This window comes from Glycine soja, chromosome 4 (assembly GCF_004193775.1).
Source record: "Glycine soja cultivar W05 chromosome 4, ASM419377v2, whole genome shotgun sequence".
In the NCBI taxonomy this organism is placed as follows: Eukaryota; Viridiplantae; Streptophyta; class Magnoliopsida; order Fabales; family Fabaceae; genus Glycine; species Glycine soja.
This window is the reverse complement of record NC_041005.1, coordinates 51,777,282-51,796,038: the sequence shown is the minus strand read 5'-3', so window position 1 is coordinate 51,796,038 and position 18,757 is coordinate 51,777,282. Positions and strand designations below refer to the sequence as shown.

Sequence of the window (18,757 nt, the reverse complement as noted above, 5' to 3'; positions counted from 1 at the left end):
TTAGTTTCAAAATCACGCATACTAGGAAGGAATAAAAAGAATAGATTTTATGTTTATCCAATTGGATATTTGGAGGAAAAGTCCATAAAATTAATATATAAAACAATCAAAATTCCTCCCATATAAAATATATTATTACAAAATTTTGCTTAAATATGATTTTCTTATGATATTTTACCTTTTGTCTAAATAAAAAATAATATATATATGCAAATCTCAATGAGGTACAATGTCTTGAACATTGAATCCACCGTAGGCTTTTAGACATAATGGTATTTATAGAATTGGAACATTGTAGAGGACTTTAAAATAATATTTTAAATTTGATGGTTTAACTGTGATTAAGTTAAATATTTAATATTCTTTCACAAGCTAAACATGGGGACATAAAATTAAAAGCCATGCCAAGGTTAAAATCAACTCCTAATAACTCTCTCCTTGTGAGAGTTCTCTCCTCCCTGTGGGAGTTTCATCCATCCCACGAGTTTTGAGCCAAAACTTTCCTTTCATTTCTTAGTGTTACCCAAATCTTTCCTTTCCTTTCTGAATGTAACCTAGAATCCCTATTGACATGGAAGAACCTAAACACTAATATTAATGTTGATACTGAGATCGAGTTTAATCTGGATCCTCTCATGAAGAAGAAAATAGCAACTACTCCTTGTGCTTAATTGGCAGATTCTTGACTGATAAAAGCATAAGGGTGCTATCATGAAGGAGCGCATTGCAAGTGTTTGGAGGCCACTGCAAGGAGTAACCATATCTGAATTCAAGCCAAATTTGTACCTGTTCAGATTTCCAGAGGCTCCTGAGAGACGGTCCTTGGAATTTCGACAAACACCTCTTGATCTTGGGTCCAATCAACGACAACGAAGATCCAGTAGTGCAAGTGTCGTTGTTCCACATTCCTTTATGGGTGCAAAAAGTAGGCGAAGGACTAGGGAATTATGTTGCAAAGTTCCGAGAGTATGATGATAAAGGAAACTTGAATTTTCTACGCGCGTTTATGAGGATCAGAGTTATGCTGGATGTGACAAAGCCAGTCATCAAATCTAAGAATGTGAAGAAGATTGAAGGTAAGGTCAGAGAAGTGAATTTCAAGTATGAAAGTATGGGATCCTTTTGCTATATTTCTATGTGGATTGATGGGCCACAATGATGAGTTTTGCCCTAATTAAACTAATTAATATGGGTAAAGATGATAGCTCAAGAGGGTGGAGCCCTGATCTGCGTGCAGAAAATCGCTCGACAGGAGGCTATGGAGGGTCAAGATGGCTGAGAGACGGCGGAGACACCAGTGCATGGAGGAGCCCAATAGCTTCCGGCGACATTAATGGAGGCAATTATGGTGAATTCAATGCCAACATCAATAACGGATTGCATGTTAATGAGGAGGATCTCATTAAAAGGTCTGAAATAATGGTTGATTTATTTAGGAAATCAAAGCAAATAGTTCCTAAATTTAATAATCACCAATCATTATCAGTTACAGATGGGTGATTGATAATTCTGGAGTCAACCTTTTGATTGTCACCTTCTAAATTTCTCCTCCAACTTCATAAATGTTAAATGTTCATCAAAATGGCTACCCTGAACTCTGAAGGATGATCTCATGGGATCTTCTCAGATTTCTATCCTTAGACACATCCCTCCCATGGTGCATCTTTGGTGACTTCGATGACCTAATGTCAAATGACGAGAAGATTGGTGCTATATGATCAACCTTCCTGGCTTATGAATGGTTTTCGTGAAGCTATCACAGATTGCAATCTTCATGATATTCCTATGGAAGGATACCAATACACATGAGCTAGACGGAGAGAAAAACATGATGCAACTAAGAAGAATCTTGATCGAGGTCTTGCAACATGCATGGTACTAGTTCAAAATGTTTCCAAATTTCAGAATGGAAAACGACATAGCCTCCAAATCTGATCACTCTCCCATCTTGATCAGATTAGATGTCAAGAAAAAGAGACACTACTGCAAAATTTTCAGGTTTGAGATTTCTTGGCTCCCTTGATCCAGATCTTGTTGATGTTGCTACTAATGGATGGACTAGAGCTACCCCAATCTAACATATATTTTAATTTATTTTTATTCTATTTCTATTCATATTATTTCTTTTTTCTCTACCAAACATAGCCTCAAGGAAAGAGGACAAGACCACATTATTTATGTCCTTTCTACCAAATAGAGCCTTCAAGGAAGAAGGAAAAGACCACTTAGTAGATTATCAATCAGATAATTAAAAAATAATAAATCATATTTATATTAAAATTCAACTAAAATCTATTAAATTTTTATGATAAATCTACTACTCACGTAGATTAAATATATAGTCATTTGAATATGTTTTTTACGAACTTAGTAGATATTGTGAGAAAATAAGTCACATGTATATATTTTCTAGTAATTCATGTTTTGAATGGTTTAGATGGAAAAAGTGCATGGATATACTAATTTTCTCAGACTTTTAATGTAGGAAAAATTATCAATGTAAAAAGCTTCAGATTTTGAATTCGAGCTTCAACACTTCCTTTTTATTTAGTTCACAAATCATACTCTAGGAATGTGATAGAGGTGATTTTGGCTTCTATAGTAAAGCTTAAACATAGACCTATACTTTTCATGGAGAGTATGTCTTATCATATTAAAAGTATATCGTACGGAAAAATTTGGATTTTAAGTTGAAGTGGACGTGTTGTCATGACATAAATGCAGTGTATACTATATCTCTAGCTGTAGACATATAAATGAGAAGGAAAATAGATCAATTTTTTAAGGATAAAATCATCTACAAGTTTTATTAAGTCATCAAATTGAAAGTCATAGAGCGCATGGTGGATGAAAAATCAAGAACAACAAATATTGCACGCACGTACTCCTACTGGAGGACTGGAGGCGAGAAAGAGCTTGAGAGTCATTTTTCATCAATGAAGATTAAAGGAATTAACAACAATTCTTGAAGATTTATGGCCCAATCCCTATTCTTCTCACGTTTTGCATCTGCATTGTTAATAAAACATTCAAATCAACTAACTTAATAGACACATTAGGTTATAAATAAATAATATAGTTATATATAATACTAAAATTTCTAATTTACATTTAATGTACATGTAAATTTATATAATAAATTTTGTGATGATTATTTTTTATTTAATAATTAATTTATTTATATATATAAATTATAAATAAAAATCATAGATTTAATAAGTGTTTATATATGTAAAAAAATATCAAATTTATTTAATTATCAATTATTATAAAAAATATCTAAATACATCATTCAATTAAATATCATATTTATTTAATTTTTAATCATTATAATAAATATCTAAATACATCATTCAATTAAATATGATATTTAATTGAATGATATATTTAGATTTTTTTATAGCAATTAATAATTAAATAAATTTAATATTTTTTTACATATATAAATACTTATTAAACCTATGATTTTTATTTATAATTTATATATCTAAAAAAATTAATTATTAAATAGAAAATAATCATCATAAAATTTATTATGTAAATTTATATGTATATTAAATATAAATTAAAAATTTTAATGTTATATATAACAATAATATTTATTTATAACATAATATAATTATTAGCTTAATTTGTTTAAGTGTTTTATTAATAATTAATCTAGGAGACACAAATTTGATTCATACTTGAACCATTAATTTTAAATTAAGTAGTAAATTATATTTTTCTTAAAAAAAAAATTATCCGCATTGGTAATCCGTAGGCACAACGAATCCACAATCATATTGTGTTTTATTTTATGATATGCCTGACTCCACAATTCACAACCTCTCCTTTGTGGCGCTATGTGAATTTGTGACAACACTAATAGACTAATAGTACGTGCTTTTTACACACTTTTTTTCTTTTGCAACACGCGTTTTGCATAATTTGTTATTACGATATGATATACGTGTGACACATATGTTAGCTACGCAACACACGTGTTCAAACCATTCCAAGCCAATTATATGTTTTTATTAGCATTTTAATTAATTATATAAATTTGGTAACCTTTGTCTTTTCACCAAGGTTCAGGAAGCTACGTTTACTTATTTTATAAGTTATCCCAGTTTTGAGAGTAATGGAGAGACACCTCAGTAAGTGGGGATAGTAAGCCACTCGTCCAGAGAACAAATGGATAAAATAAAGTGCAATAGCAAAGTAAAAGTTCCGCAGAACGACCTACCTAGTTTTATCATATGTTCATGTTCCCCAACATAGATCTTTTCGTTTGCACACTCATATATGATTCAAACAAAGGTTTTGATATTACCAAGTGCATCAATAAAATGATAGTAGTTTTGACTTTCTATTTATATTAAATATATTTTTTACGGCTATAATAATTTTACTTCACTCCAAATATATTTTTTTATTATTATTATTTTCCAAATAAAAAAGATATCTATAGTCTTTTTTTTTTTGCATTACTCGTATTATGGACGGATATTGCCTAAAACATCGAGTTATTAAATTTTATCTATTTAAAGTTTGATAGTTTTTTTGGCATATTTTGTTTATATATATATATATATATATATATATATATATATATATATATATATATATATTGAATATAAAATATTAATAGTATAATATCTTTAACTATTTTAATATATTTTTAGTATAAAAAATGTCTTTCGAAAATAGTCATTTGTTTTTCGTTTTAAATCCATTTATTTAATAAAAATAACATGTTTTTAGTATCTACCAAAAAAAATTTATAAGGGCTAAAAATAATAAAGATGGATTAATAAAAAAAACCGCACAGTTTCAGCAATACAATATATATCTAAATCATTTTTCAAAATACAACATTTTAAATAAATTAAATAAAGGTAAAAGTGAAATTATTATTTTTAATTTAAAATAAAAGTCTTGTAAGAAATTGAAAGAAAGGGAAAAAAAAGAGAGTACTGGGGATGAACAATGACACAACCACTGTGAAGGGGACGTTGACTTCTTTTCTTTTAAGTTTTAAAGCTAATAGATATACTTTGGAGTACAGCATGGACTTTCAGGCATTACGATTTATTTAATCATATCAGGTTTAGCTTCCTCACAAAGAAATTATTGTGTTCCTAAATAAATTGGCCAAGTAACCTGAGCAACCCACAAGCTACATTGCCTTCTCATAGTGGAGAATTTTTTAAAGTGCTTCTGTAACCATAAAAGATTAATTAGCATTAATTGTCAAGGACATGCATAATATAATTAAGAATTAATTAACTTACAAATTTGTAACTACTGATGATAAAATTAAAGATTTATAATTTTTAAAATATTAGCATTAACATAACCCACTACCGAACTGTGATACTGATTACTGATACATTTAATATTTTTCATCAGAAATTATATAATTATATATACTTTATTGTTCTCTAAATTGATACTACTATATATACTGTAGTCACTTTACACCATAAATCCGGTTAGCACATGACCAGGTATCATATATGCAGTACCACTTGAAAAGAAGTTATTACTTTTCCTTTTTAATCTTTAAAGAGTGTTTGATGCAATCCTTCCTTTTCCTTGTGTCAGCTGTTTACACATCCTACAATATTATATATACACTTGGATTTGTCTAGAAAGTTTGTAAATTAACACGAACTTTATTTATATGTGTCTATGCATATGTTTGTTACTACATTCATTTTCTTAAAAAAAATATTTTAATAAGCTATATTTTAAGTATATTTTTTTAAAAATAAAATTGTAACTAATATTTTATTATATGTACTGCACTGAATAAATATTTATTTTCATATAATCAAATTCTATAATAAATAAATATTTTAAATGTAGAAATTATATTATAATTAACATTAATAAAACCAACATTTTTTAATATATAAATTATATTTTAGAAATACAATGCCAATAAAAAAGAGTTATTATTCCATACCAATAAACAGATATTCCTACTCGATGTCAAAAAACTTCGTCAAAAATTATTAGATATGTCATTTTACAAAATTTGATACTTGATATATAAACATTAAATTTCATTAATTATTGATTCGGATATATTAAATTAAAATGTGAAATAAGGTAAGTCTATATATATATATATATATATATGAAGAATAGTTATACCACTTACGGTATCATTCTTACTGAAAATTCACACTTATCAGTTATCACATATGAAACTCTCTTAACCTCAGTAAAGATATTTTGGAGATAATATAATTAAATAAAGTGAAATTAGTCGATACTTGTTAGTATTAGCCCAGAAAACATGATTTTTGTGTGTGTAATTCAGTGAAGTTGATGAAAACAAAACTCTAAAAACATGCATAAGTGTCAGCATTAAGGCTACGTGAGGGAGGGGTCACAAATTCAAACTTGTTGTTCTTCGCGGTGGTTGTCTATGCATGCAGGGCTTTTGGTAGCAGAATAATAAAAGGTGGGTAAGCAATATAAAAATAAATAAATAATAAAAGGTGGGTAGGCTAGCTAGCTAGTAGAAAAAAAAATGTAAATCCACATGAAATGCCGATGAAATACGAGCTTGATAATTGATATCATAGTTGAAGCCAAGGGAAATTATTGGTTAAAGTTGAACACTATAATCGCTTTTTTTTTCGGTGATGGAAAAGGGAGAAAAGTAAGGACAAAAAAGGGAAGAAGATGGAAACTGCTTACTTTTGGAAAATCGTCGTTTATCTTCTCTCCTTTATAAAAGCATAATGTGGATGTCGTTTATGAAGTGTCATACCTTTCCCTATGAGGTCGGAAGTGGTAATCTTGAACGAATATACGTGTTGATCAATTGGAATGATCAACTAGGCTATTATATTTATATAGGACTTCTTATTATCAAGGTTGAGGTGTAACTGTGTAAGGTATCTGATACAGGCATGCTTTTTTTTGTTAAACAACGTATTAGCTATAACTAGAACTTCTTTTGGGGAGACAAAACAAGATAAGGTTCATTGGTTTTTCCTTTTCCGAGTTAGAGGATAAATATGATTAGGAGAATGAAAATCAGATTAAGTTGACATTTTTTATAAAATTTGATCGATGTATATATATATGCTTCCATCTTAATTAGTTCAGAGTGAAGGGACAGACCATATTTATAATTAGATTACGTATAAATTACTATAGTGAAGGATTCTTGGATTCAAACCTTATACACGTACACACATGTCATGAGAGGAAAGTTAACCGATAGAGCCAACTCCTGTCAGCATTTTGCTTTAGTCTACTACTATATATATATATATATATAGCTAATTAAGGATGAAGTTTTCTTATTTTAAAATCTTTATAAACCATTAATCTAAGAATTTACCGTTCGGGTTAGATATCATGTTCCGGATTAAACTTTATTGGACCAATCTATAAGTTTAAATTATTTTGATGAACAAAATCTTGTAGTCAATATGGGCCAATATCTAGCAGAAGTAACTTAAATTACAAGGCAAATTCGCTTCATCCTACAATAAGAGGCATATATACTTTATAGGTAGGAATAAACTAATAGCATATTACTACTTCCAAACAGGTAAAAAATTTCTACAAAGGCCTCTTGATCCTTACAGCATTTGTCTCTCCTCATCTTAAGGCACCCTTATATACAATCTCTCATTGATCGACTAAGAGTAAAGTCATGTCAAGCGTCTTTAAGGTAAAAATATAAGATAGGTTACATACTTAATTAAGGAAGAATGAAAAGGGGAAAAAATCATGAAAAGGGGAAAAAATCATGAGCTCGATTCTCCATATATACTAACAATTGATAACTAATATTGGTCGATATAGAAAAAAGCGTCTTTAGATACTTCAATTTACTCAATCGTGTCTAAAAAGAGAACTATTGCAAAAATATCTCAAATATAAAAAGAAAAATAAGACATCTCAAACCATGTAACTTTAGATTGTAATGACTCTTCAATAGAAAGTTGATCGCTAGAGTTATCATTTATCAACTCCCCATTGTTATGACTACATGTTTGATTAGAAATTCAGTTGAATGCAACATAAATCAGTATGAGAACTCAAAATAATTATAAAAAAAATAAGTATGGGTCTCAATAATAGATTTTTTAATAACATTCCTGATTGTTGATTTTTCGGTAGTTCTCACATTATGACATTTCACATGGTGACACTTTAGTCAACATCCTTGTTGATCAAAATCCTCTGTATGTAGCCATTTGTAAAACTTCGACAACCAACTTTGATACCGCTTGACTGCTCTCAAGATCATTAACTATCTCCACAAACCACAATGTATTTTGGCCTCACTCACACACTTTCTAAGAAATTTCCCAAAAAGTCATTCATCTTATAACTACTCAAAGTCAAACATGCTTAACTATGAAGTTCTTAAATGATAAATTACTAAAAGTAAATGCATCTTAGTGGTATAGATGATACCAATTAATTTCTTTAAGTCATCATCAACTATACATCTCATAACTGTATAGTCTTTGAATCTCTCTCATTCCAGTGTGATTTGTTCGGGATGTTACATGTTCATTAGCTTCTACCTGATTTGTCCTCGAACCATACTCTACTAGAAAAAATGTTAGCTCTAACATCATTTGTAGCATCCCTGATTATTGACTACTCGACGACTCTCACACTATAACACTTTACACATGACATCTCACTCAATATTTTTGTTAGTCAAAACCATTTACTGATAAAATCCTTCATTGGTAGTCCTTTTTAAGACCTCGACAACAAGCTCCAACACTGCTCAACTACCGTCAACATCATTAGCTGTCTCCATAAACCAATATGAGACTTTTCAGATTGTTTTGTCCTCACTCACACACTTTTTAGGAAATTTCTTGGAAGATAATCACTCATCTCATAATTACTTCAAGTCAAACACGCTTAATTGTGGAGTTCTTAAGTGATAAACTACAAAAAATTATATGCATCTTGTTGGTATAGGTAATACCAATTAATTTCTTTAAATCATCCTCACTTATACATCCCATATATGTATAACCTCTAAATTCCTCTCTGTGTGATTCGTTAGGGGTGTTACACTAGTAAAAACCTAAACTTTTTTTTTCCCAAAAGTTTCTATTTACTTGTCATTTATAAAGTTTAATATTACATCAATTACTCTTTTATCAATTATATCCTTATTTATTTTATAATAGTTAGTTATTTTACACATATATTTATTGTAGATTGAGAAGAAAAGAAGATAAAAAAATAAATCCATAACTATTTTATTATAATCAAGAAAAATTATTATTTTTCTCGATTTCTATGTAGTAACCTTAAACACATAAAAATGAAATGGAAGAAGTATTACAGTTGATTTTACTTTTATGATAAAAAAATTAAATACTGTTTCAAAAAAGAATTTAATAACTATACAATGTTAATATAAAAACTTTTACATTATAAGCTAATTACTATTATTATAGTAATCCCTGTTGGTATAATTTGTATAATTGTTATTATAAAAGTTAATAAATTTATCATATTAGATGATAATATATATAAAATTATTTCTAGTACATAAAGTATTTTCTTTTTTATAAAAAAACTGAAATAACATTACTTATATTTTTCAGAAAACAAATAGACGTTTATATATTCATTGTATATATTGGCACAATCTTAAAAAATTATTAAAAAAAAACTAACTCTCACTAAGTCGCAGGCAAGACCAGGAATGAATCACAATCATGTTAAGAAAAGAGGGACTTGTGAGCTAATAAAGTTCTTTCTTTCTTCTCCCTTAAAAAAAAAAAGTTCCTTCTTCTGTGTAACCCTTTTCATATGTCGTAGAGAGTAACGTTATTTTTACATTATATTTTTTACAATAATTGTTATAATAAAGAAAGAAATGAAAAAAAAAATGAGATAAAATAAATGATGTGACAAAAAAAAGTTGTCGTAAGAATAGAACAGAGATAACATTATTTTATTTGTAATGCATTATACTGATTTTTTTAATGCTGTCGTCGCACTCACTATTTGTGTTGGAGACTTGGAGAGGGAACGTAACGAAGTAAGCAAGTTGACGGTTCAAAGAGTTTTTTCTATACAAAGAATGAAAGAAGAAAAAAAAAAGTAAAAGTTGTGATTAGTTTTATTTACTGTAGCTTTTAAATTTCATTTTGTTATCTTTGGCCCAGCATTGCTTTTATAATTTGTTTGCATGCGGGCGAAGAAAAATGATATTATTAATCAGACAACTTAGCTAGTGAGTTTTCAGATGTATATATAAATATATTCAATATTCAATTCTGAGCATCAACAGAGGGACTCTCGTGGACTAATAACCAAATTCCAAGTGACAGATTCTATCAAGCTAGCTACCTATAGGTTAGTTTTCTTCCATCTGTAGCAGTAGCAGTAGCAGTATCAGTTTCAGTGTTTCGTTTGGTTCCAAGCTTGGACTACAGTGTGTCAAACACTATTACTTTGGCTGATTTCTGTTTATGTCTAGAAAATTTTTCAAGTCATGCATGACGTTGAATTTCCCTTTGACTGAATGAATATGACGGTTTTCATTATTTGAGTTGAAACTTTATTTTCATTATCTTTTTATTATGTGGTTGTTCCTGTTGATCTTTTTTTCTATTTTGGCCTGCTGGAACAGATGTTGAGAGCTTTATTTTACTTGCAAGATTTTAGTGCCATTCCTGCAAAGGGAGGCTTTGCAATTCATCCTGCAGATAAGAACAAATATGCGGTATATGTTGCTGCAAACAGCTGATACTGGCTATTAGTCAATTACCTTCATTTCTTTTCTTTAGTTTTTTAGGCAGAGTGGCCGAGACTAATCTTCACATTCTTTCTCCTAAGTTGTAAAATTTAAGTATGTACTATATAAACATTGGTTAGGGCCATGGATAGGCCGTGGTTTAGGATCACCAAATAATTATTTTTTGGGGGGGAGGATTTGAACTTTTTGAGCTATTGGAATCAGAATTAGGACTACAGCAATAGCAGAAAGTCTCTTGTTTGGTGATCAGTGGCATCAAATTAATGTTGTGTTTTTTAATATTGTTATTATGTAGAAAACTCTTTTATTATTTGGGCGTTGCAAGAGATAAATGAAAATGGACATATACGAGCCATTTCAGCAAGTTAGCATGTGGGGGGGCAACTTTAAAGTTGATGGCGGTCTGAATTCAATTGCTTCCCCAATGTTAATGGTTGGCACTAATGTGGAGAACAAGGTGAGAAAGTGTGATTTCTAGTTTTTTGTTGGGTCAACTTCATTTTTATTTGGAAACTAAACTATAAGTCCTATAATAGTATTTTCTAATTTGAATTCTCCAGTCAGAGTATATTCCTCGGGAACCAAGAGAGCCTTCTGGTTCTGGAGCCGATCAAGAAACTACAAATAAAGATGTTAATAAGGTGTTGAAATTTCTTCAGGACATACCTCTTCTATGCATAGCTATTGAAATGTTTTCTTATCTCTTGTTTCATTGTAAATTATTGTTAGTATTAAGAAGTCTGAAGTGTGACCTTTTGTCAGCGACATTGAAGATTTTTCTCAAACATGAATGATTTTGTTGTAGTATATTTGTCTGTGTCGCTGACAGTATGGCTGCTAAATATTCATGTGTAGATGCTAAGACGCCTAGCTCAGAATCGAGAGGCTGCCCGGAAAAGTAGGCTGCGGAAAAAGGTAGGACAAGTGAACTTACAACTTACAAGAAGGTAGTCAGTATCTGTCATCTGATTTGTACTTTTGTTATACATAGGCTTATGTTAAACAATTAGAATCAAGCCGTTTGAAGCTCATGCAATTGGAGCTGGAAATTGGGAAAGCAAGAAAGCAGGTGAACCAAAACTCAGAAATTATCACCTTTAATTTTGCTTTTTATTGTGAACTTTTGATTTATATTCCTTCTTCTGTCATGTTTAAGTATATACCAAAATATCTAATTGCAGGGTCTATATATGGGCACTGCATTAGATGCCGGCTATATAGGATCAACATCAGAAACAATAAATCCAGGTTTGTGATTCTTTTTCAAGTTTTAATCTTTCTTAAGATTTGTTCTTCTTCTGTTAATTTATATATCACTTATTTGTTCTTCTCTCCATGCATTCGAAAATCTTGAACTATGTTATTTTTCCTTTTATGTTTCTATATTGGATGTAAATGCATATTTTTCTTGTATTATGCAGTAATGAATATATCAGGCATCTGTTTGTGATTACCCTTATAACGAATCTACATCTCATTTAACTGTGTCAGATTGTTTTTGCAGCTGAAAGGTCTCAGTGATTTAATAGAAATACATCAATTAATCAATGGAAATTTCTTTTCTATTTTACTGAATGTCATGCTTGATTAACTATAGTTTTAGACCTCTGTTGAAAGAAAGGTGTTTCATTTCTTCCTAGCCCTTTTGTGAATCAGAGAGTTGAGGAGAAGATCCCAAAAGATTTATGTGCAACGGCTTGAGATGATCTTGCTTTGTGATTCCTCGGCCTACCCTCTTATGGAATTATGATTCTTTTTTTTAACTTCATGTCTTAGAGCAAGATATTGTCAATTATCCTCCCTTGCAAGTCCTTTTTTTATTTCAAGTGCATAATTCACCTTCATTAGTTCCTTTTTTCCCCCTTATGTTTTACCTTTTCCAAGTGATAGAATTTGTTGATTTATATACGTCTACATTTTTACGCAACAGATTATTTACAACTTTGTTTCTTCAACAGTAATTAAAAATCCCTGCATCTAATATTGCAACATGTATTTTGTCATATATTCTATCAACTGTTTTTCCCATGCTTCAAATAGGAGAATGTTTAGTAGCAAGTGTTTAGTTTCATGACGAACAATTTTAATGACAACATGGTATCATAATTATCAATGTTTGTTTAGATGTTAATTTTTGTGCCACACTAGTACCTTTGGGTAAGAAGCATTGTGCTTATAGCTTGTTGCATTCTTCTAATGTCCTGTTATATGAAGCAGGGATTGTTGCTTTTGAAATTGAATATGGGCAATGGGTTGAAGAGCAAGAAAGGCGGAATGAAGAACTTAGACATGCATTTCAAACACAAGCACCTGATGTACAGCTCAACGTAGTGGTTCAGAGTGTCTTAAATCATTACTCAAATCTTTTCAGAATGAAAGCAGAGGCTGTAAAGGCTGATGTCCTCTATTTACTCTCTGGTGCGTGGAAACCATCAGTGGAGCGAATTTTCCTTTGGATTGGAGGCTCCCGTCCATCGCAGCTTCTAAACGTACATACTACATACCATAGACTAAATCTGATTCTGATAACTGCTAACACTTTCTCTTTACTTTTTTATTTTATTTTTTATCGGCAAATGTTAATTGTTAGATTGCTAGTTTTTGTTAACAGGAGGGATCGAACCCGCGACCTTTTCTTCCTTCCCTTCCTTCTTAACCACCCAACCAATCTTATATCTTCACACTTTCTCTTCACTGATTGCGAAGAATGAGAGTTCTATATCAATTTTGATTTTTCTCAAACTATTATCTATTTGAATTTCAGTTAAATTTATTTCATAACAAGAGTTCAGTTGGTATGTTTTCACTATGATGTTTAGAACAAAAATATAATATTTTTACGGAACAAATAACATCTTTTCATCAGGATTTGTTGCTCGAATTGCTTGCTGATAAGACTAGTATTTTTCATGTTATTGTCATGGTACATTTTACATAATGACTCAAAATAAAACCAATCACTTGACCTTTTCTTACAGATCATCGTGCCTCAACTTGAGCCTTTGACTGATCAACAAATTGTTAGTATTAACAACCTCCGCCTATCGTCTCAGCAAGCTGAAGATGCTCTTTCACAAGGATTGGAAAAACTTCAGCAGAGTTTGGTCCACGACATGGCAGTTGATCCATTGGGTGTAGGAAACTTGGGACTTCAGATGGCTCGTACTATGGAAAAATTTGAGGCACTAGAAGGTTTTGTAAACCAGGTAACATAACACCAGATATTGGTATTCAGGATTTGATCTTATTCCCATTTATAATCTGAGAGCCTTGGAACATTCAGCGTGTCTATACAGTCGAGAAAAGTTTTTTTTTGCAAACTACAAATAGAAATGCATGCCTTTTGTTTTTTTCTTTTAATTATTTTGATCAATGCCTTTTGTTTTTTTATAATTCTATTTAAGATAGTATCGTCATTTGAGAAATCAATTAATTAAGGATAAAACTTAAATGTAGTTCTTTAGGTAGGTGTTTTTAATGTTATTCTTCAATCAAAATTAGAGTTTCGCCTTGATGATCCGTGTTATGTATAGGCTTGCATTAAAAATTAGTATAGACTACCAAAATCAAACTCAAATTTTGATTGGAGAACAACACAATAAACATCTAATAATCTGTGGAAAATTTTGCCATTAGTTAATTCACTTACCTGAAAGACTGAAATCCTATTAAACTTCAACTGGACCAATTCTCATTATCAGGATGCCACTATACATTCAAAGTACTTTTTTATCATCCATATTCAGTATTACATTATTTAATTTGGTACATTAATACATTGGAAATTGTTAGCACAACTGAAAGTTTAGCATTTCTACTCAAATTTCCACCCCTGAGCACCTCAGCTACACCAAGTGGCTTCATCATTTCATGCTAGAAAACCGTACTTGCAAAATGCAATATATTTGCTCCTTTGTAACAACACTGTTAACAAGTCAAATGCACTCTCCTCTTCACAGGCAGATCACCTTAGGCAACAAACTCTGCTGCACATGTCACGCATCCTGTCAATTCACCAAGCTGCTCGCGGCTTGCTGGCTCTCGGGGAATACTTTCATCGTCTTCGTACCCTTTGCTCTCTCTGGTCTGCTCGTTCATGTGAACTTGCCTAGGCTCCTTAGAGGAAGAGACCTAGCTGCTCTGCTTCAACTGAATCATCTCTTCTGTGCTTTTCAAAACAGTTACTCGATTTTGGATATGAATGAGTTAATGCCGTGTACCAGCATGAAGCAAAATTATGTGATTTGCTGCTCTTGTGAGTGTGCTTGTACATAAACAGTGTATCATCTTTAGTACTATATTATATATTATGTAAAACTTTCTAGTATCTTTCGGAATAAAATGTCCATTATGTTACTTTAAACTGGTTACTTTGAGTTTATTGTCAATGAAAAGAGAGGGGAAAAAATCATAAATTAAAAATAAATTTGTCTATGCTCACAAAAAGAGAGACATGCAGTGGAAATTTCATGTTATAAGTTATTGGTTGATTTGGCACAACAATGTAAATTGATAAAGAAAGTAGTGTATACATACTGTAAAGCATATTTACACTTAGTCGCCTAATTTTAAGTTCTCATGGTAGGTTTGTTTATTTTCATACAACTAGCTTAAAAAGTTATACTTATTATTATTATTTACTGTGTGACAGTATATAAAAATTAAACTTAATTCATAAACGCAAAAACATTAAAATTCTCAATGAGTATGCCTATATATATATTTAAAAAAAAATATTAAGAAAATTCAAATGAGTTATTTTAGCTTATAAAAAAAAACAGTTATTTTGGGAGATGGACAAGAGCATAACGTAAACACCAATCAGTGTGATGACTCATGACACAGGGAAAAAAAGATTCGCGGCTCTTATTCATCAAAAAAATGAAAGATTCTGTGAGATTGATGGTGTTAGTTATCGTTGAGGGGCCCACCCAGAAGCTCTTCTCTCCGTTCACAAGGAAGGGTTTGGTACTTTTGTAACTCTCGAATTGGCTTCAAAAATCAGAGGGAAACTATGAGCAATCTGAGAACCCTATGTAGACCTCAGACGGTGTTCTCTTTCATTACTTGCAGACACCAATTTCTTTCTAGGGTTTCGTTTCGAAACCCTAATTGCAAGCCCCGTTTGCCATCTTCGTTTCTTTATTCTACAATCGGTTCCTGGGTTTTGAATCCCTGGTTTCGCGTGAAGCAGAGGAGAACCGTGGCCAAGGCAACAAACTGGGCTGAACAAAAATCCCCATATGAAACTCTTGGTAATTTTTACTTTCAACTTTGTTGACAACTCTCGTTACTAAGAAAATATGTAAAAGAAGAACCCACTTTTAGGTGAAATGATGGGTAATGCTGAAATTGAAAATTGCTAAGGTCCTAATCAAATTAACTTCTTTATAAGGAGGTAAAATGACTTAAGCTTCTTCTATAAGCTAAAATCAACTTATGCACCTCAGCTTTTGGAGAAGTTAAGTGCATAATTTGGTTTTAGCTTACAGGAAAATCTCAAACTTATTTTCTTCTCCTATAAGTGCTAAGGGGGATCCAAGCCTTAGAAGGAGAGGAAATGAATGTCCTGTTTTGTTGGAAGTGAATAGAGATGGAAAATTCCCCTGCATACTTGTTTTGACAGTTCCTTCTTCAATTGTCTGCACTGAACAACAGAATTGGAAGGAGATGCTGATGAGGAGCAGATAAAGAATGCTTACAGACGCTTGGCCAAATTCTATCATCCAGATGGTGTGTATCTCCATCTTAGCTACTTGCTTTCTTAAAGTGTCATTTGGATTGTGTCTGTCAACTTGATATTTAACTATGATGGTTGTGGTGGCCTGATGCTATATCTAGCAGCAATATATTATTATGTTCATTGAAGATGAAGCCAAGCAATTCCAACTACTTTTCAGTTAGGATTTTGAGTTTTTACATCTTGTTTTAAATGCTAGTCTGCTGGAACGTGGGAGATGTTTTGTTTTTCTTTACAAGAATGTTCGTATGAAGCAGTTCATGGCTAGTGAGTGTTTCTTTAACTGTGTGCCATACAACTTAGTTGTGATACAGCTCTTCTGTGGTGGTATTGTTTGTTAAAGATGAATATAACCTCTCAATACATATTAACTCTGTTTACTCTTCAAGTCTATGATGGCAGAGGAACACTTGAAGAAGGTGAAACAGCAGAAGCTAGATTCATCAAGATTCAAGCTGCTTATGAATTGCTTATAGATGGAGAGAGGCGAAGACAGTATGATATGGATAACTGGGTCAACCCCATGAAGGTAATATTTTCATGTTTTTGATTATCAGTAGTTGACTGACCATTCTTGTTGTTCTAATTTACATTTATTTTTACTTTAACATGTAATTTGTCATATGAGATTTTAAGTGGATCATTATATGCTGTTTTTACTAGTATCAAGTGTGAACAAATTCTTTCCAGAAATGGTGTTGTAGTATCACTTTATATTTCTTCTATTTTGAAGGTGGTCAGTAAAACAAATATCTACTATATGAACTGTTCGGCAAACATAATGTTAAGATGGTAATTGATGCTAGGACAATGAGCAATCAAACCACTTCATTTTCCAGTCCTGTAGGAAGAAACGAAATAGTAGGAAGAAACGAAATACTAGGATTTTCTATGCATTGTATAAACATGGCAAACTGAAGAACTTCATCAAACAACTGATGTTTCATCTTTGTGCAGAGAATACATTTTGCATGTTCTACTTTCCAATTTCTCGTCAGTGTTACAGCCTAAAACAAAAGTGCCTATAAGCATTGTTTTGTAAACTTTTAAAATGGATAATAACGAATTTATACTTCTGCTGTAATTATAATACTTGTATTTTTCTTATTCTTGACCAATGTGCTGCTTTTGTTTCCTTCAGGCATCTCAGGCATGGATGGAGTGGCTTATAAAAAAGCGAAAAGCTTTCGATCAGCGGGGTGATATGGCAATTGCTGCTTGGGCTGAGCAGCAACAGCGCGAGCTAAATCTTCGCGTGCGTCAACTTTCTCGTTCAAAGGTATTGCGGTATGCTTGAAAATGTTGCCAGCTTACTGTAGGCTTGAATGGTTGTGTCAAGAAGAATAGGTCATAGTTTTGTCAAATTTTCTTCCAACAATGATCAACATGACAACCTGGTTTTCTTGCTAGAGTAAGTCTTTGTCACTTCCATGTTTGAGTGAATTTCAAAAAGAGAAATACTAGGGTCACACACATTCTTTTGAACACGTCTTCTCTCATTGGTTAAAATTTATTGGAAATCACAAAATTCAATGAGTCTCATATCTAATTTAATGACTCTCTCCTGATTTTGTAGTTTTCAATACATTTTAACCAATAAGAGAGAAAGTGTGTGGAAGAGTGTGTTGCTAGCACTTATCTTTCAAAAAATACATGATCCTTCATATATAGCATCACACAGTTATTTTTCACCCAAGAATGGGTGTTGGAAAGAGTCAGTATCACATATTTCATCTTGTCTCTGAGTCGTGTTCCATTTTTTCCCTTGCATCTGATTGGAATTATTTTACGAAATCTCAGATTGATCCAGATGAAGCAAGAAGGATTCTGGCAAGAGAAAAAAAGGCTTCGGCTGAATATTACTCGAATACCCTTAAAAGGCACACCCTTGTACTGAAGAAAAGAGATTTGATGCGAAGAAAGGCTGAGGAAGAAAAGAAGAAGACTATCAGCCGGCTCTTGGCAGCAGAAGGTCTTGAGCTTGATGATTCAGATAGTGATGAGGCACTGTAGTCAACATGGGGCTTTGTTTCCACATACCAATACCAATACCTAATATTTGATCAATACCTTGATGTCTTCCTCAGCGAATCTAATTATTTTTTATTATTATTTACAAAAGATATATGTACATATATTTTGTTATTTCCATTCTCAAATGAGATTTTAGATTTTCAGTTATGGCTCAATACAATGATGATCTGAAATTTGGAGAAGCCTGAGATAAAAGATCTAGTAACGTCCACGTAATTTCTGCG

General features: G+C 31.5%; 2 protein-coding genes across 8 annotated transcripts; both read left to right on the top strand.

Moving 5' to 3' along the window:
- Nucleotides 1-10,251: 10,251 nt before the first annotated feature.
- LOC114410477 (transcription factor TGA3-like) lies at nt 10,252-15,122 on the top strand. Of its 6 annotated transcripts, XM_028374435.1 has the most exons (10): nt 10,261-10,356; nt 10,634-10,726; nt 11,055-11,216; nt 11,320-11,400; nt 11,615-11,674; nt 11,751-11,828; nt 11,941-12,007; nt 12,977-13,248; nt 13,738-13,965; nt 14,719-15,122. In XM_028374435.1, exons 3-10 carry the CDS (start codon nt 11,091-11,093, stop codon nt 14,869-14,871), a joined length of 1,065 nt encoding a protein of 354 aa, XP_028230236.1. In that variant the 5' UTR covers nt 10,261-10,356; nt 10,634-10,726; nt 11,055-11,090; the 3' UTR covers nt 14,872-15,122. The 6 variants fall into 6 exon arrangements, with proteins under 6 accessions (XP_028230234.1, XP_028230238.1, XP_028230237.1 ...); XM_028374433.1 differs by lacking the exon at nt 10,634-10,726 and having other exon boundaries at nt 10,252-10,356; XM_028374437.1 differs by lacking the exon at nt 10,634-10,726 and having other exon boundaries at nt 10,252-10,356; nt 11,296-11,400.
- A 512-nt stretch (nt 15,123-15,634) lies between these two features.
- Nucleotides 15,635-18,749, top strand: LOC114410475 (pre-mRNA-splicing factor cwf23-like). Of its 2 annotated transcripts, none has more exons than XR_003666302.1 (5): nt 15,635-16,014; nt 16,418-16,492; nt 16,889-17,028; nt 17,641-17,910; nt 18,300-18,415. XR_003666302.1 is itself a non-coding variant. In XM_028374432.1 (5 exons), the coding sequence occupies exons 1-5, from the start codon at nt 15,774-15,776 to the stop codon at nt 18,510-18,512; spliced, it is 807 nt and encodes a 268-aa protein (XP_028230233.1). In that variant the 5' UTR covers nt 15,639-15,773; the 3' UTR covers nt 18,513-18,749. The 2 variants fall into 2 exon arrangements, 1 of the variants encoding a protein (XP_028230233.1); XM_028374432.1 differs by having other exon boundaries at nt 15,639-16,014; nt 17,641-17,778; nt 18,300-18,749.
- The last annotated feature ends 8 nt before the right edge of the window (nt 18,750-18,757 follow it).